The 22,985-nt window shown below is 35.8% G+C and overlaps 5 protein-coding genes and 1 non-coding gene across 9 annotated transcripts; 4 read left to right on the plus strand and 2 right to left on the minus strand.

Moving 5' to 3' along the window:
• Window positions 1–2,361: 2,361 nt before the first annotated feature.
• Window positions 2,362–5,413, plus strand: LOC127249864 (protein TRANSPORT INHIBITOR RESPONSE 1-like). 3 transcript variants are annotated; one of them, XM_051272910.1, is made up of 4 exons: window positions 2,362–2,480; window positions 3,066–3,669; window positions 3,759–5,023; window positions 5,126–5,413. In XM_051272910.1, exons 2-3 carry the CDS (start codon window positions 3,158–3,160, stop codon window positions 5,008–5,010), a joined length of 1,764 nt encoding a protein of 587 aa, XP_051128867.1. In that variant the 5' UTR covers window positions 2,362–2,480; window positions 3,066–3,157; the 3' UTR covers window positions 5,011–5,023; window positions 5,126–5,413. The 3 variants fall into 3 exon arrangements, with proteins under 3 accessions (XP_051128867.1, XP_051128865.1, XP_051128866.1); XM_051272908.1 differs by having other exon boundaries at window positions 3,759–5,019; XM_051272909.1 differs by lacking the exon at window positions 2,362–2,480 and adding an exon at window positions 2,498–2,783 and having other exon boundaries at window positions 3,759–5,019.
• A 122-nt stretch (window positions 5,414–5,535) lies between these two features.
• TRNAK-UUU (transfer RNA lysine (anticodon UUU)) lies at window positions 5,536–5,608 on the minus strand. The gene has a single exon. It is a non-coding gene; the product is annotated as a tRNA-Lys (tRNA).
• A 102-nt stretch (window positions 5,609–5,710) lies between these two features.
• On the plus strand, window positions 5,711–7,674 carry LOC127249640 (cytochrome b-c1 complex subunit Rieske-4, mitochondrial-like). Its single transcript, XM_051272550.1, has 2 exons — window positions 5,711–6,005; window positions 6,752–7,674. Exons 1-2 carry the CDS (start codon window positions 5,819–5,821, stop codon window positions 7,393–7,395), a joined length of 831 nt encoding a protein of 276 aa, XP_051128507.1. The 5' UTR covers window positions 5,711–5,818; the 3' UTR covers window positions 7,396–7,674.
• An 848-nt stretch (window positions 7,675–8,522) lies between these two features.
• LOC127249641 (vesicle-associated protein 4-2-like) lies at window positions 8,523–11,194 on the minus strand. Its single transcript, XM_051272551.1, has 7 exons — window positions 10,795–11,194; window positions 10,066–10,136; window positions 9,806–9,887; window positions 9,557–9,675; window positions 9,245–9,322; window positions 9,032–9,151; window positions 8,523–8,942 (listed from the first exon to the last, which is right to left on the minus strand). Exons 1-7 carry the CDS (start codon window positions 11,060–11,062, stop codon window positions 8,883–8,885), a joined length of 798 nt encoding a protein of 265 aa, XP_051128508.1. The 5' UTR covers window positions 11,063–11,194; the 3' UTR covers window positions 8,523–8,882.
• A 3,197-nt stretch (window positions 11,195–14,391) lies between these two features.
• On the plus strand, window positions 14,392–17,975 carry LOC127249580 (putative PAP-specific phosphatase, mitochondrial). Its single transcript, XM_051272477.1, has 9 exons — window positions 14,392–14,593; window positions 14,671–14,773; window positions 14,857–14,959; window positions 15,053–15,264; window positions 15,616–15,675; window positions 16,006–16,376; window positions 17,167–17,245; window positions 17,327–17,377; window positions 17,533–17,975. The coding sequence occupies exons 1-9, from the start codon at window positions 14,496–14,498 to the stop codon at window positions 17,671–17,673; spliced, it is 1,218 nt and encodes a 405-aa protein (XP_051128434.1). The 5' UTR covers window positions 14,392–14,495; the 3' UTR covers window positions 17,674–17,975.
• LOC127249582 (transcription factor MYB10-like) lies at window positions 17,533–21,042 on the plus strand. 2 transcript variants are annotated; one of them, XM_051272478.1, is made up of 4 exons: window positions 17,533–17,643; window positions 19,570–19,760; window positions 19,847–19,976; window positions 20,043–21,042. In XM_051272478.1, exons 2-4 carry the CDS (start codon window positions 19,628–19,630, stop codon window positions 20,767–20,769), a joined length of 990 nt encoding a protein of 329 aa, XP_051128435.1. In that variant the 5' UTR covers window positions 17,533–17,643; window positions 19,570–19,627; the 3' UTR covers window positions 20,770–21,042. The 2 variants fall into 2 exon arrangements, with proteins under 2 accessions (XP_051128435.1, XP_051128436.1); XM_051272479.1 differs by having other exon boundaries at window positions 20,064–21,042.
• The last annotated feature ends 1,943 nt before the right edge of the window (window positions 21,043–22,985 follow it).

Genomic DNA, 22,985 nt, shown 5'->3' on the forward strand with positions numbered 1-22,985 from the left:
AAGTGGACAAAAAAAACAAGAATTGGATAAGGATGGAGACATCTGGAAGATAATTGCAAGTCACACTAAAATGGGCTACTTAAAAAACTTTCCCTACATTTTGTTTTTCCTTTTAAAAAAATTAAAAACTCTCTTTGTACGATATTTTTTAAGACTTTCGTATTATTTAATATTTTAAAAATATCATATTAAATATATATTTTATAAAATATTATACTAAATACTAATTTTTACTATTATCAAATTTTCGAAACTCTAAAAATCATTAAAAATTTCTATTTACACGAAACGTAACGATAAATTAACTAATAAAATAAATGCACAAAAAGGAACACCTTTGTGTCCATTCTTTTGTTTTTGTACACACATACAAAGGGTTTATCTTATTTGTATTCTGTAGAATTTGATTTTTATTATTTTAAGTGAAATAATGATTTAATATTAAATATTATTTTAATTAAAAATAACGAAAAAAAAAAAAAGGCTTTTAAAAACACCACATGGCTATAATCTTGTAAGTAGAAAAAAACATAAAAATAAAATAAAAACAGTGGCCACTAATTATTATTATTATTTTTTAAAATTCTATTCTCATCCAATCCCACCATTGCTGGCCTCTTTGACTTTTCCTCCACCACCTTGTAATAATGCCTCTGTCCAATTTTACACATTCAACCTGTGGATTATGATTTTGTTGACTTTTTTTTTTTTTTTTCACAGCCACCATTAATTTGTTGTTAGTGTTGCAACATAAACATCTTTCGATTAGGACAATGAAACCTAAACATGCTGATAATTGAAACAAGAATAAAATCAAGAATTGAAAGGAAGATTATTATCAACCATTGTTTTTTTTTTAAAAATAAAAATTAAAGTGAATTATTCTTCATAATTATAAAGTGGAAAAAAAAAGAAAAAAAAAAAAAGAAGAAAAAGTAAAAGCATATCGGCACAGTAATAAACAATAATAATAACCATACGTCAACAGTGGGGTTATTACAAGTCAAACCACTCTTATACTTCCATTAAAACGACGTCGTAACTGTGCATGCTGAAAGCAGACCAGTTTCATATTTTATAATACCGTATTATATAATATATTTAAAAATAAATGATTAAATTAAAGTGGGACCAAATAGGGTTTGGGAATAAAATTAGGGTTTCCATCGAATCACGGGAAGATTGGTATAAAATTTTCTATAATTTTAATTTTGGCAAACTAATAAATTTATTTTTTATTTTTTTTAAAAAAAGTGGCTATGCCGACTGCTAATCTTTTTTTATTATATGCACTAATCATCATATTCAATTATATATAAGCCCTTTTTTTTAAAGTCTAACCATTTTGCTTAAGACCCCACTAGTTTTTATTAATTGTACTTCCAATCATAGCACAGGATACCCTTTTATCAAAATAAAAATAAATATTTTTGTAAGCATGAAAGGTCATGCCTTGAAAGAGGGCTTTTAGAGAAGTCTTTATTATTATATTCTAAGATTGTTTTTCTATTGAAATTAATCAAAACTTTATTATTATTGTACTATGGTGTGTATTTATTTATTTTATGATTATTTTTGGTTGAGGGGGCCATGTGCATTTTGTACTATGATCATGGATTCCAACTTTCTACCAACTCTTAAAATAAGTGTGATCAAAATGTAGTGCTTCCAACCCAACCATTAATGATCAAATTTGATTCAATTGCACAATTAATGCATTGAATTCAGTCTTCCAACTTTTTTTTTTTTTTTTTTTTTCTCTTAAAGGAATTAATGTGAAAGAAACGCTATTTAATATCAAAAGTCGTGTTTTCAGTTTTGATAAAGAGCTAGGGGTCACAATGCAAATCCCACTAGACTGAGGGCTGCAACTTGAAAATTTCGGAAAAGGTGCAAAATGGAAATATTAAAAGATCCTGGACTCCAATGCCAATTAGATTCCAGCCGTTGATTTTGCAGGCTTTCCACGTGGACACGTATGATGGATGAATCAGAACGACCCTCTCGTCTCATTCGACGGTCGAGATTGAGAAACGTGTCTAATAACTATTGGATGGCGGACATACGTTGGGTTCCTCCGCTGTATTATCTGTCAGTCTTACTCAGCCAATAATTAAAAGCTTTTATGAATATATATCTATATTCATATCTTTATTTGAATACAATAAATAGTATTTTAAAAATTATAAATGGAAAACGCACTAAAAAATTTTCATCAATTTTTGACATCAATATCCGGAGTTATTTTATATATTTTTTTAACAATTTAACTCTGGCCTCTGAAAAGAAGGAGTCCCTCTTTTGAATGTACTGTCAAGTAGAAACAGTGACAATAATATCATCATAATAATAATATATATATATATATATTTTTATGATAAAAGAAATATGCAGATGGGATGGGAATTGGGATGACTGAGAGCTTTCCCTGATGCTGTTTGGGCTCTCGCTCCTTCGTTCACTCATCCATTAAAGAGAAGGTAAAAATCAAATCTTTCCTGCTCCATTCTTTCTATATGCCAAAGCCTTTTTGATCTTGTTCTTGATCTTGATGTTGATCTTGCCCACAAATCAAATCGAAGTCTTGTGGGTTTGTCTGAAATTGATTTTGTGCACTGAGGAAGTTCTGGATCTGAAGGGTTTTTGGGCATTTTGGTTCTTGGTGGATGGATCTGTGTTTTTTTGGGTCAATCTGGTTGGAGAATGCTGTGAGGGTTTTGCTTCTTTAGGTGTTTTTTGCAATTTTTGAAGCAAAAGGTGTGTTGCTAGTTGCAGTCTTAAAGGTATGAATGAGGCAACTAGATTTAGGCTTTTTGTAAGCTCAAGTTGTTTGGCTGTTTTAGTATGTTTGTGTGTGATGGTGTTTGTCTATTTTTGTAAATGATTTCGAGTGACTGCATCTTTTATTTGCCATCCAATGAAATGGGCTTTCGATGTTTTTGAATGTAGCCTAGCCTAACCACACTTTTGTTTCCAGCATTTCTTGTTCTGTATAGTTCTCGTTTATTGAGATCAAGATTTCAAGAATTGGCATGTTATGAAAGGCATTTAAATTGATTGTGTAGGAAGAAGCTTGCAACCTTCGTAGTGTGGATTGAGATTATTTTAAGAATCTTGAAGAATCAAGGTTGTCTTGCCCTACAGACAATTCAAACAAATGGATTCGGAGGGCCCGAAATCAGAGGAATCGCAGGCGATGGTTAACAACTTGAATTCTCAACTGCCATTCCCTGATGAAGTATTGGAGAAAGTCCTTTCTTTCATAGATTCCCACAAGGACAGGAACTCGGTCTCCCTTGTCCGAAAAGATTGGTACAATGCCGAGCGATGGACGAGGCAGAATCTTTTCATAGGAAACTGCTACTCAGTGTCCCCGGAGATTGTGGCCAGAAGGTTTCCGAGAATTAAGAGTCTCACACTTAAAGGGAAGCCGAGGTTTTCGGATTTTAACATGCTGCCGCACGATTGGGGCGCCAATGTCCATTCGTGGTTGCTCACATTCGCGCAAGTCTACCCGTTTTTAGAGGAGCTGAGGCTCAAGAGAATGATCGTCACCGACGAGAGCTTGGATCTCTTGGCGAAGTCATTCCCCAGCTTCAAATGTTTATCCTTGTGGAGCTGCGACGGGTTCTCGGAGAAGGGGCTCAAAGCCATTGTCACTCATTGCAGGTAAAATTGAACCAAGCTTTCTATCGACTGAAATTTTATTTCGAATATCGTAAAATTTTTCATATCGATCATGTTTGTATGTCCTCTAGGTACTTGACTGAGCTCGACATACAGGAGAGCATATCGTTCGACATCGGCGGAGGTTGGTTGAGTTGCTTCCCGGAGACGTTGACGTCGCTCGAAGTACTGAACTTCTCGAGTGTCAATAGCGCAGTAAATTTCGAGGACCTCGAGAGCCTCATTAGTCGATGCAAATCTTTGAGGGTTCTGAAGGTTAACGAGACGATCACAATCGAGCAATTGCGGCGGCTGCTCGCGCTTGCCCCTGGGTTAGTCGAGCTCGGTGCGGGCTCCTTTCAGCAAGAGCTCACGCCTAATCTATACAGAGACATTCAGAGAGCCATCAATGATTGTAAGCAGCTACAAATCATTTCGGGTTTATGGGGCGCAAGCACGGATCATCTCCCTGTCCTGTATGGCGCTTGCGCCGGGCTCAGTTTCTTAAACTTGAGCGACGTTCCCGTTCCGACTGCTGACTTTGTGGCGCTTCTCGCGCATTGCCCGAATCTGACACGGCTTTGGATTAGTGACACGGTCGAAGATGAAGGGCTGGCAGCTGTTGGATCTAAATGTCCGTTAATTGAAGAGCTCCGTGTCTTCCCTGCTGAACCGTTCGAAGGAGATCATCACAACGGTGTGACCGAGGTGGGTTTCTTGGCCGTATCCCGGGGATGCCGTAAACTCCGTTACGTCCTCTACTTTTGCCAGAGGATGACGAACGCTGCGGTCGCAACCGTAGTACAGAACTGCCCGGACTTCACACACTTCCGGCTTTGCATAATGACTCCGCGCCTGCCGGACCACGTTACGAATGGACCTATGGATGAGGGCTTCGGCGCCGTTGTCAAAACCTGCCGTAACCTTAGACGCCTCTCGGTTTCGGGCCTTCTCACGGATCTTGCGTTCGAGTACATTGGGAAGTATGCGAAGAATCTGGAGACGCTTTCGGTGGCATTCGCTGGCAACAGCGATCGGGGAATGCAGTGTGTTCTCGGGGGCTGTCCGAAGCTGAGGAAGCTCGAGATCCGAGATTGTCCTTTCGGGAACGCGGCTCTGCTGTCGAAACGAGAGAAGTATGAGAACATGCGGTCGTTGTGGATGTCGACGTGCTATGTGACGATGAAGGGCTGCAGGCTGCTCGCGAGGGAGATGCCGAGGTTGAATGTCGAGGTCATTGCGGAGAACGGGAGCGACGACAGCAGTGTTGTCGATAAAGTTTATGTGTACCGTTCCGTGGCAGGGCGGAGACGCGATGCGCCACCGTCGGTCGTAACGCTCTGATGAATTCTGGTGGGTCAGTAGCCGTGCTCGATTTCCTTACCATCTTCCTGTTGAAGAAAAACTCGAGTAAAAGCCAGTAGATTTTTTCGTCTGATAGTTGTTATCTCTTGTGCAGATGCTGTTTTTGATCGGCGTTTGTTCTCAGAAGAGCAATGGGGGCGCCGGCAGCCGGCCGGCGGCGGCGTTGGGGAGGACCAAATGATTCTCTTTGGTGCAAAGGGAAGATTTATTCGTGAACAAAGAGAAGATGGATCGATCTCCTAGCAGCAGCCATTTGTGCATTATTCCTGTTTTGTTATTACTACTCAAATAATGAACTAACTGTGGAAGATGATGCATTTGAAATTGGACAATCCTCATTGAGACACTCTTTCTTGTTCTATTTATTGTCTATCTTACTACCTATTTAATATTTTATTACACAGATTAAAAACTCTATTTTCTATTGGGCCAAATTAACGGAGAACGTATTTGGGCCTATCCTGCCTATTAACTAAAAACAATGAAAAACCGTTAAAATATTAACGCCGTCTGTGGGAATCGAACCCACGACCACATGGTTAAAAGCCATGCGCTCTACCGGCTGAGCTAAGACGGCTTTACAGCTTGTTAGTTTGAATTTTATATTAACTACGTTTAAAATGTTTAGTTGCAAATCAGGATTTCTAATTTTTCCTTCTTTGTCCGCGTCTCTCTCTAAATTCTCCCAATTAGTTCCTGTTTGGGAGGCTGAACGAACGAACGAACCCTAGGTGGAATTTGTCATATTGAGGAAAGGGTGAAGAATTCCTTTCTCCATTGATCGAAGATGCTGAGATTGGCTGGGAGGAGGCTGTCTTCTCTGTCGTGGAGATCTGCCCACGCTTCGTCTGCGCCGTTCGTGTCCAGGAACTCATTCTCCGCTGTCGATTCATCTGCAGATGGACGGGCGTCGTGCGATTATTCGCCATCTCGGTCTTACGGCCTCGTTAGCTCGTTTCCTTACCAAATCAAATGTTCGGTTCATCTTTTCCCCTTTCTTACCGTCTTGTTTCTTTTGATCTTATTCTGTTGTCGTTATTTTTTATGAATTGCGAATTTTCGCGTATGTCTTCCTGGAAGTTTGGATTGGTGGTGGAAAGATTTGGATGTTTTCTATTACATTTCTACAGCGTTAGGCGAATTAATGCTGGCTAGTTTTGCAGCTTAAGATGAAATGATTAGATACTGATTTATATATTCATTTCTTTACCTTGATGAATTATTTATCAATCGTATTTTCTCCCAACTTCTTGGATCTTATGTATGAGGTTTGATTTATATGTCTTCCGTTCTATTTGATAGTTTTGATATCGTTGAATGAATGTTAAAGTTTACATCTTCATAAGATCCAGCAGTTGAGATTTTTCTAATTTGATATGAATTCCACTCGTATAATATCTGGCATTGTTCATTTCTTGCCGTAGTTCTGGAATAAATGACAGTTAGATCAATTCTCGATTTCTACAGTAGTTAATTTCACTATCTGCTTTTTTCAGTGGTTTACTGCTGCTTTTGCTCTAGTTTTCACGTGAGGTGCAATTTGTTCGAATTACAACTTGCTGGTTATCCTTTCCATGTCTACGAAATATATCTCCATATTTGTGTTTGTTACCTTCTCATTCCATGTTCTAATTTGCCCCGTTGCAATGATAAATTCAAATGTCGAGCTGCAGCCCTTAAATGGATAATTTGATGATATGGTTTGTGAAACTGTCTGTAGGGTTTTCTTCTGGCACTCTTGCTCAAGGACAGGAGGTAGACCTGATTCCGGAAATTCCTCCGACAGTGGCTGCAATTAAGAATCCAAGTGCAAAGATTGTATACGACGAGCACAACCACGAGCGATACCCTCCTGGCGATCCCAGCAAGCGTGCATTCGCATACTTTGTTCTGACTGGGGGCAGATTCGTCTATGCCTCGTTAGCTCGTCTGCTGGTCCTCAAATTTGTCCTGAGCATGTCTGCCAGTAAGGACGTCCTTGCTTTAGCTTCCCTCGAAGTGGACCTATCCAGCATTGAACCCGGGACAACTGTCACTGTGAAGTGGCGTGGGAAGCCGGTTTTCATCAGACGCCGAACAGAAGACGACATTAACTTAGCCAACAGTGTTGACGTGGGCTCCCTCCGTGATCCTCAAGAGGATGCCGTCAGGGTCAAGAACCCGGAATGGCTTGTGGTTATCGGTGTGTGCACTCATCTTGGTTGCATTCCTTTGCCGAATGCCGGCGACTTTGGTGGATGGTTTTGCCCGTGCCACGGATCCCATTATGATATTTCTGGTCGGATTCGTAAAGGGCCTGCGCCGTTCAATCTGGAGGTTCCTACTTACACTTTCTTGGATGAGAACAAGTTGCTGATTGGTTGATAACTATTTCTTACATCAAAACGTGGGCAAAAACCAGAAAAGAACACAACTTTGAGGTATTGTCCCTTTCTTTCTTGTTTGTAATTTGTAATTTTTGTTTGCTTTAAGGCTGCTTTGTTATGCTACATTTCCACCTGAACATCCCAGCTGCTTGAAGGGTTTCTCTCATATTTTTGAATAATGCTGGCTACATTTTAGTTCTTGATTATTTCATAAGAATTCGCTCTTGGCATTTGCTTCGGTGTATGAATCGAATGATCGTAGTTGTTCTTGAGGATTTTTATGATTGGGAACAAACTCAGATGTTGTCTTTCTAGTCACATATTAGGACAGTAATTATAATTCAGATTTTGAGCAAAGTTTCTTTAGTTTCGAAGTGAAAAACACAAGAAAGGAACGGGTACAACTCGAGGAAGCTTATAATGTATAAACTATGTTCGATACACTTCTTATTCGGACAATCAAGCCGCTGATCGATTCACTCCTTGTTTGGACAATCAAGCTGCTGATCGATTTGCTCCTTATTTGCGATCTAGTTGGGCCCGTTGAGAGAGCCATCGATGCAAACCCACTGCCCGATGAAGAGGGCAGTGCAGTTGATGTTAGGGTTGATGGCATTGAAGGTTCGGGTAGTCAGGTTGTGTGCCTCAGCAATTGCGAAACAAGTGTCTCCGTCGTCCACTCCGACCACGCTGTTGCAAGTTAGACTTGCCTTGGCTTTCATCGGAACTGCAAGTTCTCCTTTCTCAAGTCACACATTTTATGTAAGAAGAATCAAGAAATCTGAGATGTTTTGAGTGATTTCGAGAACTTACCTCCGCAAGTTAGTCTGCTCTCTGCAACAGCGTAGAAGAGAACAAGCAAGATGACGAGGAAAGCACAGATGGCGTTGCTTGCCTTGGCCATGGTTAGCTTCTGAGATTCCCCGGGGTGTCCTGCTAACACATTTATACAAGAATCTCGCGACAGAATTAGGAAAAGACAATCGTTGGATACAATGAAACAGAATAAGATATCGTTATGTACAAGAGAAGCTGAAAGATGAAACAGACATTCTTGTAGCATAAATAGTTAAAACATTGTGGACGAAACAATTCGTCGTTATCAATAGATACTACAGACATAAGTTGTTGCAATAATGCCAGAAAGAAGCAATCCAGCAATCCTGCCTTTGGACGCATAGCTCAGAAATACTAAGGTTTACAGTAGAGTTTATAAAGAAGACGTACAACCGAAAGAAAATTGCGTAAACGAAAGCACACGAGGAACAAATCAAATCGCTCTCTTTCGTGGAAACAACAATCACATATCTACAGATTTGTATATGGCAATCAGCCAAAATACTAGCTATTCGAGTGGCAACCGTAGCATTCAAACAAACAGACCATTTTCCTAATGTCGACTATGGCAGAGCAACTTTTGATAGATAAATAAGAACACAGAAATTTTCAGCAATACAGGACTTTTGAGGGAGAGGTTAGTAATACTCATACAGAATCTACCCCTTCCACTTGCTGTCGGGCTAGGTACCGTTCTCTCCTTTCTTTCTGCACAGAAATGTAGAAAATAAGTCGAACTGAAACTCGCAGTTAAGCTCACCCGATAAAAATTTCAGAGCTTATGAAATGGCTCTAACCCATTCATTGATGACAAGTCCTTCTCCAACAAACTTTGGGCCCGTCTCTTCCAAAGGCTTTTGGCGAGTCTCAAGCTCGGCTTCGGCTTCAGCCAATTGCTGCTTTAATTTCTCTAGGGCCTGAAATAACAAATGTATTTACAATCTGATCATGTGTCTTTCGAAAAGCACAGTAGAAGATGTGATTTAGAAACCAGAATCATCATCACTCACGGGACTAGGATGTTCGACATCCAGAAAAACTACGCGAAGAATCTGCTCAACAGCCACTTGATCCTTGTGCTCATCAAACTGAACCAAAAGAAATGCAAAGTATCAGAGTCCAATCCACACACTTCGTTCGTAATCCCAATACCAATACAGTAAATGTGCGCTAAGTGAGGCAATAGTTGGTGATAGACAAATGTTTTTTTGATAATTCACGCTAAATAGGATTTCTCCGTTGTTTCTGTTCTTCCATTGTTTTAAACAACGACTTTTCCTTTTTGCAACCAATTTTATAAACAATAGAAGTTTGTGTCAAACCAGTTCAGGTACGTATTCCATTGGTCCCTTCACTTTCAGGCTCATAATTTTGAACTTCACCCTGCTTTTCTGATCAATGGGCTTTTCGTTGTTCTCTGGAGGCTCGACAAACTTGAATACTGACGAAAACAACCAATTCCAAGAAACAGGGGATTATGAGATTCAACTTCTAGCCAATGGAATGAGTATTTCAAACTCAAGCATGCTTTTCACCCACAACATACAGCAATTCCATTGGAAAGTAATTACCAGTTGCGATTATACTCTCGCCGGGAGCAAGAATGGCACCAGGAGGACGCATAAAACAGCTTTTTGGTGAAGTTGTTTGGAACTGATCAAAACAACAACAAAACAGAGTCGGAAGAAAACAACAAATTAACAAATCTATAGGATCATAAATAGCCCAAAACCAAAAATGTGTTGTACATTGAAACTCCTATGCTCCCGAGCCTAGAAAGATGAACAACACGGAATAGAACAAACAAATAGAAAGGTAATGTCGAGTATACCTTGAACGCTACATGAGACTTGCTTGTGTTTTTTATCTTAATAGCACTTCGACTTTGCTTACCAGGCTCATCTGCAAGATGTCAATGGGGTAAAGAAGGGTAGAGAACACAACCTACGAAATTATGGAGTACGGGATTTGCATGTAACAAGCAATTTACAGACAAGATTCTATAGTCATATTTGAGTGCAAAAACCTTTATGGTTGTAAAGAGGAAATCTCTAAAACAGGTATTGTGAAAATCAAAACCTAACTTAACAGAATTTCAAACGTATCTCATTCAAAAGTATAAATGCTAAATTCAACTTCATTGCCACCAAAATTACTCATGTTCTTTCACAAATGGCGAAATTATATTTGCAGCACCACGATCTGTACTAGAATGAGAGCAAGAGACAAATTTATTAACCTAATTAATCAATAACATCAAGTTGGTCCCATCTTCAATTCTACATAACGCCAAGAAAAAGTAAAGAGAGAGTTAGAGCTAGCACACTGTCAAGAATACTCATTCAATTTTCCTGAAAGTATCATCTGGCAAATTTCACGGAACCTATCACAAAATTAGGAAAAAGGAAAACACCAGATCAAGCTCAAAAAGGAATCTATCACCAACAAAATACAATCACAAAAAACAAGCCAGAAAAATCGCCATAATTTGAGCTAAAATCAAATAAAAACACCATATGCAAAGCCAACAGTAGTAAAAGAAAGAGAAAAGAGTCCAAACAAGGAAAATAGAGCTTGTTCGAAGGATCAAGCTTCAGACGGCGGCGCGTGGGGAGCAAAGACCTAGCGACGGACGAAACTGAGGCTCCACCACCAGCCTGAGCACCAGATCCCTCCACCTTCGAATGCGAATTGCCGCTTCCATAGCCGTAATTCTGCTGATAATTAGCGAAGTTCGACGCAGACGACGTCGTCGATTGAGAGCTTCGGAACGGTAATTTGAAAAGTCCCCACACTTTTCCGTCCGATTTCCCCTCATCAATCGCCATTACAAGCGCGTCCACACTCGCCGGAGCACCGGAATGGCGTCGTCGCACTTACTTTCGGATGTTCGGAGAGAGCGTAGCTTTTTTGAAATAGGCCTTCGTTGGTGGTTTGTGGGCTATCGTCTCGGCTTTTAACGGCCACTTTTTCCTATTTTTAATTATTTATTTAAATCGCAGTCGCATTCGAAATTAAAATTTAAATACTCATATAGTAGTATTAAATTAAACTGTTAAAGTGAACACATGTTAATGGATAACTATTAAATTGGGAAGGACGTATATGAAAATTGTCAAATGTTATCCCGCGTTGACTTGACCTTTATGGTTGACTTTGATTTTAGTCTGCTGTCCAAAGATGGCCACGGTATATTGGTAAGCGACGACTACCATTAGTCGTATAGCTTCATATACCTTGATATTGGTTATATATATTTTTTATTAATATTTTTAAAGTCAGAGCATTTTAAATTCCAAATAAAATAAAATTGCATGTTTCTGTTCTTCCAAAGGCTACCACATTTTGAAATTTTAAAATGATCCTCTTTCCTGTATTTTGAATATTGGTTTATGTTTGAACGTGAATTTGTGATTTTTAAATTTTAAATTTAAATAATATTTTATTAATAAAAATATATTGTTTTTTATTAAAGATTATATATGAATTTGAAATTCAAAACAAACACACTTCAAATATTATAGTACGACATAATAATTATTATTATACCCAATCTATCCTAGTTAAATTTATATATTTTCTTATTTGTTTCACTCACATGAATTTATATACTATTGTCTTCTCATTCAAAGGTTGTCATTTCATTTTCGTCTGTCCCAAAACAAGGTTACCATTTCCTAATCTAGTAATTGTACTATCTGCCTAACATAATAAATACCCTTCTAATTTACACTAATTACACAAATGTCATTACTTTTATATTACACAATACTAATAGGGGTATTTTCGTCTTTTTCAATACAACTCATTATAATACTAATATTCAAAAATCTGCATGCAAAAAGTAAATGACAACCTTGCACCGGGACGGATGAAGTATTTTCTTTCTACCATAGTAAAAGATCATTTTATATTAATATTATTATTTTTATATAAATTATAAATATATAACTATTTCATACATAAATATGGGTAAATACATAAATAACACATTACAAAATATAGTTGATGGGCTGTATTAGAACAGGGCTAAGTATTTTCTTTCTCGTAAAGGATGGCCTGGTAATGTAGATGTTGAACTTGTGACGGTGAGGTTATGAGTGCTTTTTACGCGATGAGTATATATTCTACGATAATGAGAATTATATTGTAAATAATTTGGAATGAATGAAAAAAAAAACCTTTAAAGTTAATGGAATATTGCACATCTTATCTTAACATTTGTTCTTTTGGCATCTTATTTTTTATTTTTTTTAGAAAAATAAAAAATTCATATTTTATTCTTTTGTCTTCTTAACAGAAATATGTACTTCCTCCAGTTTGGTAAAAATATGCTTAAAATTTTTACACACAAATTAAGAATAATAGTAATAGTAGTTTAATATTATTTTTTGTACTTCTCTGAGGGTGAATTTGAAATTGTAATATAGTTAATAATGTAAAATTTGAATTAAAGTAGAATGAATTATAGTAAATATGGGTAAATTTTTTAAAAAGGTTTGTATATTTTTTCACTACACACCAAATGAAAACTATTTTGGTATACAAAACTTGTAAACTAATAAAATAAGCATACTCTGTAAATACCTATTTTAATCTTTTATTTATTATTATTGTTTTATTGTTTTTATATAATATAAATGTCAATAAAATTTAATAGCATGTAAATTAAGTTGATAAAACAAGTCAGACCAAGTGAAACAGGTATCACGTATAATTCGGCACCACATTCTCTCATCCAATTTTTTTTCGAAAATCAAAGGCTATCCAATGCACAAATTTCTCTTACAGAAATATAAAATATTTACACACAACATAAACTAATACCATATCAACATTTATAACAACCAACCGTCAATGGCCATTCGTACTACGCTAATCTTTCCAAAAACAGAAACTATCAAATGCATATATACACACACAATTATATATATCTATATATACACAATTTCAGTTGGGTCCCCAACAGCTCAAGTAGATGACCGTCCGGAGCGACTCCTCAGCCCATCTCAGCCTTTCAGTCCGACCAGAATTCGCCGTCGCCGTCGCCGTCGCTACGACGGACTGAACCGCCGCACCGGAGAACAAATCCGGCGCTTCTAGGGAAGAAGACGGCGGCGACCCGTCGGCGGAAGAAGCGGCGCCGCCGTTGAGAGATTTGATGGCCGTTAGATCATACATGTCTCTAATTCGCTGCATCGCCTTCATTGCAAAATTATTAATGAGATTAATTTTTCGTTTGTCTGATCTTCTGATGGGATGTATGTATATTTGTGAGGAGATGTGGGCCCGCGCACGTGCTTGAACGACACGTGGCGACGCTCTGGTTTGGATTAGTATTGCGACAAGTCACGATGTTTTGCTAGCCAGATTGGAATGTGCTGTGATTTGTAATGCAAGTGGAAAACTTTATCCATTTCTGCTCCGTAAACAACTATTTATATATATATAATTGGATTGAAATAATAAATTAATTTTTGATATTATTATAATATATAAAAATAAAAAATAGTTATGTAATTAATATTTTCAAAAGAATTTTTTTTGATAAATAAAATAATTTAGATAAAAATTTTCAAAAATACATACTTTGATAGATTTTTTTTTTAAATTTAAAATATTATTTTTTAAAAAAATACTATAATAAAAAAAAATCTAGACCAAAATAGGTACATAGCTGTGTAAATTATATATAGTGGTGTACGTGACCATAATGACTATATATAATTATACACTAAAATATACATGACCCGTAACAACATGACCTTGTAGTTTTTAAGTCAGCTGGCACGTGACCTCTGTTTTGTCAATGTCAGCAATTTTCGTTAAATTTTTTTTATGACGAGATCAAATTTGATTGAAATTATTTATAACAAGATCAAAATTGATTGAAATTGTTTATAATGATACTAAAATTGATGAATTTTTTATATTGAGACAAAAATTGATAAATTTTAAATATATTAAAAGTAAAATTAATTTTTTTCCTTAAACAAATTTTGATGGGGTATAAGTATTTGAATAATAATTTGTTTTTTTCTGGCGTTGGAAATGATGATTACATGTGTGGTTTTTTTTTTTTTTTTTTTTTTTTTTTTTTTTTTTTAAAGGAAGACAATATTTAAAAAATAAATAAATTTGAATTTGGCCCAAAAAATTTTACAGGGCCGAAGGATATCAGAAGCCCCTGTTCCGTTCGACCTTTGATTCAATATCCAAACGGCGTCGGACGCTGCTTCGGAGGCCGTTAGGGTTCCCGCCATGAATGTCCTCATCCAACCGCCGGTCTCTCGATTTTCTGTGTCCAGCTGCCGCCGTCCTTTCCGTCCGTCTCTCCGGCAATGTGCCATCTCCGTAAGGTACAGTATGGTGGATTCCGCCGCTGCTCTATATATGTTTCTAACTCCCGCTTCTTCTATCTTTTGATTGGTTTCAGGTCGAGTTTTAGCCTTCCTTTTCCAGAGCAGAAAGCAAGGTACTATGAACATCTGAAAGCAGCTGTTGATGTCGTTGAGCGCGCTTGCCATCTCTGCGTTGATGTGATTTTCTTTCATTTTTTGTTATATGCAGTGTTATATCCTCATTGATGTTATTGAAATTTATTATTTTTTTTTGAAGATAGGTACAAAAATCTCTGCTCTCAAGTGACGAGAAAATCACTAAGAAAATAGATAAGACACCGGTCACAGTGGCTGATTTTGGAGTTCAAGCTCTTGTTAGTTTGGGTACTTCATCTGACTAAGAGAAAAATCGAAAATTCGCTTGTTCATCGTCAGCATTTTTAGCCATTCATTTCTTTTACCCCTTCAAATTGGCAGAATTGTGCAAGCAATTTCCTTCAATTCCATTAGTAGCTGAGGAGGACTCAGCCTTTGTCCGTGAAAATAATCTGGTGGATGCTGTTGTTGAAGTGGTTACTGATAGATTAGCAACCACAGATAAAGAATTGAATGACGAAGATGTCCTGAAGGCAATTGACAGAGGAGGAAAAGATGCCTATGAGTTTGGACCTGAGCCTGCTACTTATTGGGTTAGCTTTCCATTATTAGATTGGGATTGGGTTGAAATTTTGGCTAGAATTTGTAGGATGAATAACATAGAGGATTGGTAGCTTCAGTACTTATGTTGCTAATTAATGAATTTGTAGGATCTATAACATGGGGATTGATAGCTTCAATACTTACTGCATTGCAAATTAAACATGGCTCTCGATATCAGGGTGAAACCATTATCGATTTAGAGTTGTATTGGTTGTGGGAATGGCTGACTGCTATTGCTGAAGCCAGAACTTTCTGACAACTGTTGTTATTTATGTTATCTAAAACATCTATGTTTGTAATCCTAATATTTGATTCCTGGTTAATATGATGAATATTCTCAGATATTGGATCCAATTGATGGAACACGAGGATTTGTCCGAGGCAAAGAAGCTCTCTATGTGGTATGTTTGTCATTTTTAGCTTTCTTGAATCATACCTTGGGCATTAGTGCTTTTGACATGTTTATTATTTATCCCCATACACCAATTGCCTATGAATTCCCTTTTGGAAGTTTGAAAACACAATCTGGACTAATATTGGTCCTATATGAAAATTTTGGTGCCCAAAAATTGAATTATTACTTTTCTGTATCCTGCCAGCAGCTTCTTACTCTTATACTTACAGCTGGGTTTTGTTTCCTGCACATGTGCAGTTACAAACACTCATAGAGTTTAGGCCCTCTTAAACTTTTTTTTTTTTTCTCACATGGATAATAACTGCTGCGTTTTCAGGTGGGTTTGGCTCTAGTAGTTGAAGGGGAGATTGTGTTGGGTGTTATGGGATGCCCGAACTGGCTATATGACACTGAAATTCAGGGAGATGAGAATAGTACTTCTAGCTCAGGAATGATTATGATATCTCATATTGGTTGTGGAACATGGCAAACCAGATTGTGGAAACAAGGAATTGGTGATGCCAAAAAGGTTGATAATTGGACCAAGTGTTTGGTCGACAGGTTTAACCAAATTAATGAAGCACGATTTTGCATTCAAGACAGTCAAAAATGGGAGTCTCTGCCCCTGTCAAGTCAATTTACTGCTGTTACCCAAACTAATTGTGTTGGGGAGAAACAGATTCGTCTGCTACCTACCTGCTGTGGAAGGTGCAAATTTTCAGATAAAATCTGTGGATTTCTAACCTCTTTAATATACACATAGTTACCTTTTTATCCTTATCATATCTCTGTGTATGTGATGGAATGGTTCGAATGAAAAATGTGCCTTGGCTTGATGAAGAAAAATGTTACATATATAACATAAATGTTGGGTGCATCATTTTATTACCTGATTGTGTTTCTTGAGCCACTCAGAAATCAGGAGTGACCATTGCGAAAATTGGTCATGAACACTCTTGGGATAGTGATGTTTGTGTATGTTACGCTGCCAACTAAACAAGTCAACTAGATTCCTAAAATGAAGATTGCTATTCCAATTAGACTCTGGTAATCGTACTGTTTTTCTTAAAGTAGCCCTTTGATATTCTTAGAAAATGTGATATTTTTGTGAAACATCCTCATTCAATTGGATGCATTTTTCCTTTCTGTCAAGCGATGTTTATCTTATATGGTTTCTTGTATCTTTATCAAATGGCTTGACCCCTTATGGTACCTGAACCACCTTCTCTTTAGCTTTTTATTGAAGCCATCAGGGCATGCGTGTAATTGTCTTAATCATTTATCCAACATAATTTAACATTAGTATCTTACAAATTCATTCCTATGCAGATTCTGAGTTATCCTTCACGCTATAAGTGCTTACTGTACTTGGATTTGCAACTCACTATTACATCCTTAGCTGCTTTGTATTCATATTGTTCTTTCAAATACACGTCTGCCAGTTTTGATTTTGACGAATGCCTCGGGTAGTCACTTTTATCTTTGTCTTCTGTAACAGCCTGTGTAAATATCTGATGGTCGCATCTGGAAGGGCATCCGTCTACATTCTTCTCGCAAAGACTAAAAGAACCATCAAGGTATATCTCCCACCATATCTGGTAGTAAATTATCCTGAGTCACTTGAATTCATTTTCATTTTATCTACGTTGAGAATGCAGGTGTGGGATCATGCTTCTGGGGTCATATGCATCCATGAAGCTGGAGGAAAGGCATGCTGCCCGAAACTCTCGCCCTTTGTTTAATTTTTACATCATATCTATCCCATTTATTAGATATTGCATCCATCCTATTGTATGTATTAGACACACTTTGTTCCTTACCCAAAGATGTTCACTATAATACAATTGAAGCTTTTGTATGTCAGGTGACTGACTGGAGTGGAAGTCCACTTGACTTTGCTGTGGACGAAGGAGAGCGAAGGGTCTTATTTCCTTTCGGCGGTGTTCTTGCAACAAATGATAGCATACATGAACAGGTACTTGATATCATGTCCTCAGCTGGCTGATGATTTCTTTTGAGGTTTTGTCATCTGTTTGACTGTGTGCTTCAGAAAATTTTTCTCTCATTGATATACTGTTAATTCTTTGGGATTTGAAGCATTCATGTTTAATTAGTCTGAGGTAGAATTTGTAATGATAATTATATTCATATAATTAGCTAATAAAAAGCTTGATTTTAAGAAAAAGGGGAGAGAGAGAGAGAGAGACTACAAGAATCAAAGATAATTAATTAGAAAATTGATGTCTATAGTTAATTGATGCTTTTAGGAAGAAGACCTTGTCATATAATGCCAGCTGTAGTCTATTATTACAGTTAGAGATCATTGATGAATAATGCTTTGAATGTCTTATTGTTTTCTTCTGTTTAATTGCTTAATTATTTCCAGGTTAAAAGTCAATCATATTGAATTTTCATCTGTTAGGCATGAGTTTGCTTTAGACATTGCTAAAATATTTTAAAATTAAAATACTAAAATAACAGTGTCTTGGCCGTGAGAGTCAAATTGCAAAATTTGCATTGTTTATTTCTGACTTTCCCTTTTGAAAATAAATAGTAGTAAACTGTTAATGCGTTGAGTCTAAGTTATGACGAGCTACATGAGGACAAATGGTTTGTTAAGTATTTTCGTCTAATTCATGTGCAAGTAAAGGCTTTATTATTGTAATTTGAATGACTGTTCAAATTTTGGAGGTTGCGACAATGACATGACCTAACTGAGATATATATATATATATATATATAATTTGTTTGATGGGTCTATAATATGGTGATTAGAGTGACGAAATAATCCATTATTGGGGGTTAACACATGAGAAATATTATGGCTCCGTTTAGCTAGAAGTTATTTAATTTTGAAAGTAGTGAAATATTAGAGTGTTTGATAGTATTACGTTTTGCAAGAGAATAAAATTTTGATTTGATAACTTTTTAAAATGTAGTATTTTAAGTAGCCAAAATTTTCAAATAAGAGTAATTGAATTTTTTTTTTTTTTTTTTTTTTTTAAATAAAACATCATTTCAGATCAAAATCAAATCATATATATATATTCACAAAACATTACACTAGAAATAATATTTGAATAAAAAAACTATCATTTTAATCAATTTTAAACTATAATCAAATAATTAAAAAGTAAATTTAACCTATGTAACAAACACACCCTAATAGTCACAATCGAGTAAGCATGGTGTGTGTGAACAAGGGCATAAGGCGAAATAGGATCGAAGACTTTTGTCTAATTCTCTAAAACAAGATTAGGCTCGAACAGATAGTTTTGGAGTTTTTAAAAAATTATAAATAACAAAAAATTAGTATTTAATTGAATTGGTATTAAGAATACTTGTCACCATTGTATTAAAGAGGATAATGTGGACAACAATATTCAAATGGTCTTTATTTTTTTATAAAGGCAATGACTGCCCAGACAAGCAAACTCAATTATTGTAGCCACAAGATCGAAGGCATCATTCATTATTCGTTAGGAAATATCCCAATTTAATTCAATAAACATCATATGGGCCACTTATCACTTCTTGGCTCCTTATCAAATTAAACATAATTAAAAAAAATAAAAATGTATTCGCTATTCCCAAATGTCCATTATGCCCCCAAGAGATCCTCCCCAGCTAAGAACCTGGAGCTGAGCTGGGGCCCCGGAAATCGACAAAATAGTCTTTTTACAAATATGTCGAGGGGGACGAGGGACACGTCGCAAATGCGGGCAATACGGACGGCGCCGGATCCCTTTGACTTTTCCTCCCCATTTAAATATATTTCCATTAATTTTTGCCATTTCTTTCCCCAACTGTCAGCATTATTAGTATATATTTAATGCTATTGTTTTATTTCAGTGTATAAATGAAGTCATCATCTGATCTCTTTCGACTTGCCATGCATTAGGATTAATCAATAGCATATATGTATATATGCTGTATATGCTACGACGGCGGCGGCGGCCATGGGAAGAGCTCCTTGCTGCGACAAGAATGGAGTAAGGAGAGGGCCCTGGGCTACTGAGGAAGACCAGAAACTCATCGATTATATCCACAAGAATGGCTGCACTAACTGGAGAACCCTCCCAAAAAATGCTGGTATTGTATTACATATATATATATATATATTTGTATGTACTAACTTTGGCAAATCTGTCAAAGCCTGATCATGTATTATACTGCAGGGCTACAAAGGTGTGGAAAGAGCTGTCGTCTACGTTGGACTAACTATCTACGCCCCGACATTAAGAGAGGGAAATTTTCTTCTGAAGAAGAACACACAATTATCCAACTCCACGCTGTCCTCGGCAACAAGTACGTACAAATTATTATAGACATTCTTGAGCTTAATTTGAAAATAAGACATTTCGACATTTACAGGTGGTCTGCAATTGCCGCAAGACTTCCGGGGAGGACAGACAATGAGATCAAGAACTACTGGAACACGCACATTAGCAAGCGCCTCCTCCAGATGGGAATCGATCCCACGACTCATACACCTCATCTTCTCAATCTCTCCAACACCGCCGCCGTCGTGAACTCCTCCATCTGTCCTAACTCACATCCTCATATCAATTTTTCGACTCTAGTCTCAATGCAGCCGGCGTTGACTTATGATTCTCGATTACTAAACACCGTTTTCCATCAAGACGCGGGGTTCGCCAATCTTATTCCAACGCCAATTGTTCAAGATTCTGGGCCTCGAGCTCCTCCCGATAGAGCTCATGACCAACTCATGCATGGCGATGAGATGGGGCCGAGTAATGGATCGCGGCTTTCAACTTTAACGGAAGGCTATGGTTCGCTGTCTGATTATGGCTATTATGGCTTGGAGCCGCCGTTTGTGGACCTGAATCCGTCACCGGAGGCATTGGCTTTTCAATCTAACAACCACCGCGATTTCTACTTTTGGCATGCTTTCTTGAACCCATCGACTTTATCGTCGAGGAGTTCGACACCGTTGCAATCAAATTGGACATATAATTTATACGGCAGCGGCGGCGACGACGGTGGTGAGGATGGAAGGGGAAGTTATTGCGGAAGCATGACGGAGATGGAGTTTCAAATGCCCGGAATTGTGGATGCCGTTGTTAACCATTTCGTGTAATTAGTTTCATGACCAAAAACTTGATTGGATATATCAAGGGATCGAATCATTTTCAAGCCACATCTTACTTATTCTTGTAATGACCGTTGAAGGAAGTAGCCGTTGCAATTAATGTTATTCGTGTCTTGCCCATCGACAAGTTGAGGAAAGTATTCCCTTGTTTCTTTAAGTTCTTCAATTCATCCGCAGCTATTCATAAATTTCTTTCCCTTTTTATCAAAAAAATAAAATAAAATAAAATTTAATTTAACAAAAAAAAAAAAAAAATCAAAACATTGCGACAGGTAATTAATTATATCATATAAAATATAATTTCAATTCCAATTTTTATTATCTCAGAGTCGTAATTTCAAATTTTAAAGAGACAATCGTATGTCTAGTGTATTCAAAATATTTTATCATGTACTATGTAATTATATTATATTATATTAAAAAAATTGTTTTAATTATTTTAATTTTTAATATAATATAAATATAAATAAAAACAATTGCAATATTTTTCACTAACTTATACTATCTATTAAACAAATCTCTTAATACTTTTTTAAATATATTTTTATAGAATTTTTTACTATTATAATAAAATATTATTTTTTTTTAATATTGTGCATAATTTTAGAGGATGAGAGTAGTGAATAATAAATGTTTAATTGGAACTAACCCATTTCAGACACACCATAAGGATGCGTTTATTTGGGATTTTAATTTTGAGTAAAAAAAATATTTAATTAAAATATTGTATGAAGTAATATAAATAGATGTTCATATGATATTTTTAATTTAAAATAATTTTTTATAATATAAAAATAAAAATATTGATTTGATTTGATTTGATTTTTTCAGAAAAAGAATAATAAAAATCTAAAAAAAATCTCCAAATAAACCTTTTTTTTTTGTTTGAAGTTTAAAAACAGAAAATTGTTATAAAAATTAAATATTTGATAGAGATTTTTGTATAAAAATTTTTTTTAAAATATATATATAAACGAGCTTAAATTAAATGGAAAAATGAATGAGGGGATAAGGTTGCGGGACCACTAATAACAATTAATACTCTCTCCGTCCCATATAATTTATCCATATTTTCTATTTTCGTCTGTCCCACATAACTTATCATTTCTATTTTTGAAAATATAATGATGCACTTTAATTGTATTTTAAAATTTAAATTTTCTTAATTTTAATTAAACTATTTTCTTATCTTAATCTATAATTATTTTTACTAATACATTTTTAATTACTTATTAATTATACTTTACCAAAATTTTCGTATCTAAATCAATACACCCATATTACCTGACGAAGGAGAAATAAATAATTCACAAGTCAGACAGAGATTTCTTCGTCTGTCGGAATCGGAGGCTTGCTGGCCGTACGATCCGAAATGGTATAAACGTACCCAAAGTCAAAAGCATGCCGCGACTATGTTACGTCATCCTATGGTCACGATTTCGTCATCATATCCATAATTAATTAAGTGCAGTAATTAATGCAAGTAAGTAGTCGTAAAGTTATTAATATAAATTGAAGATGAAATTTGCAAGTATAAAGGAAGGAATCTCAACACATATCAAATTGATTGATGTCTGATGTCTCTGTTTCAACTTAATTTCATGTCCATTGTTTCATTTTCTCATCAGCCGACCAAAGAAAATAAGTTCTATGCAATAATAATGATAATAATAATATTGAAAATTATATATATATATATATATAAAAGAAAAATATATTGAAAATTATGAAATTAAATCAATTATAGGGTTCTATGAATTTGTTTGTCATTGACTTGTATAGACAAATCTTTGTGGATTTGTTTTATTGCTAAGATTTTGGTTTGTAAGAGTATTATATGAAAATTTTTATATAAAATAATTTAATATATATATTTTCTGATAGAAATTTGTAGAGCAAAGTTGAACAAATAAAATAAACAAATTTTTGGGTTTGGTTTGTTTTGATTGAGTTTAAATTTTATTTAAATAATATTTTAATATAATATTACACGATAAAAATTATATTTTTATTGGAAATATATAAAATCGAATAATTATAATAATAATTTTATTTTGAAACAATATATATATATATATATCCAATTATCTTTTTGCACTTATAATCGAAAGTGTGGGCTCAGTTAAAATCTGGCCCAGAAGTACAACTATGGGCCCAACTGGATTTCCGTGACATTATTTTTAGTTTGACACTTTCTAAATATG

This window comes from Andrographis paniculata, unplaced genomic scaffold, assembly GCF_009805555.1.
Source record: "Andrographis paniculata isolate CXL003 unplaced genomic scaffold, ASM980555v1 Contig36END, whole genome shotgun sequence".
In the NCBI taxonomy this organism is placed as follows: Eukaryota; Viridiplantae; Streptophyta; class Magnoliopsida; order Lamiales; family Acanthaceae; genus Andrographis; species Andrographis paniculata.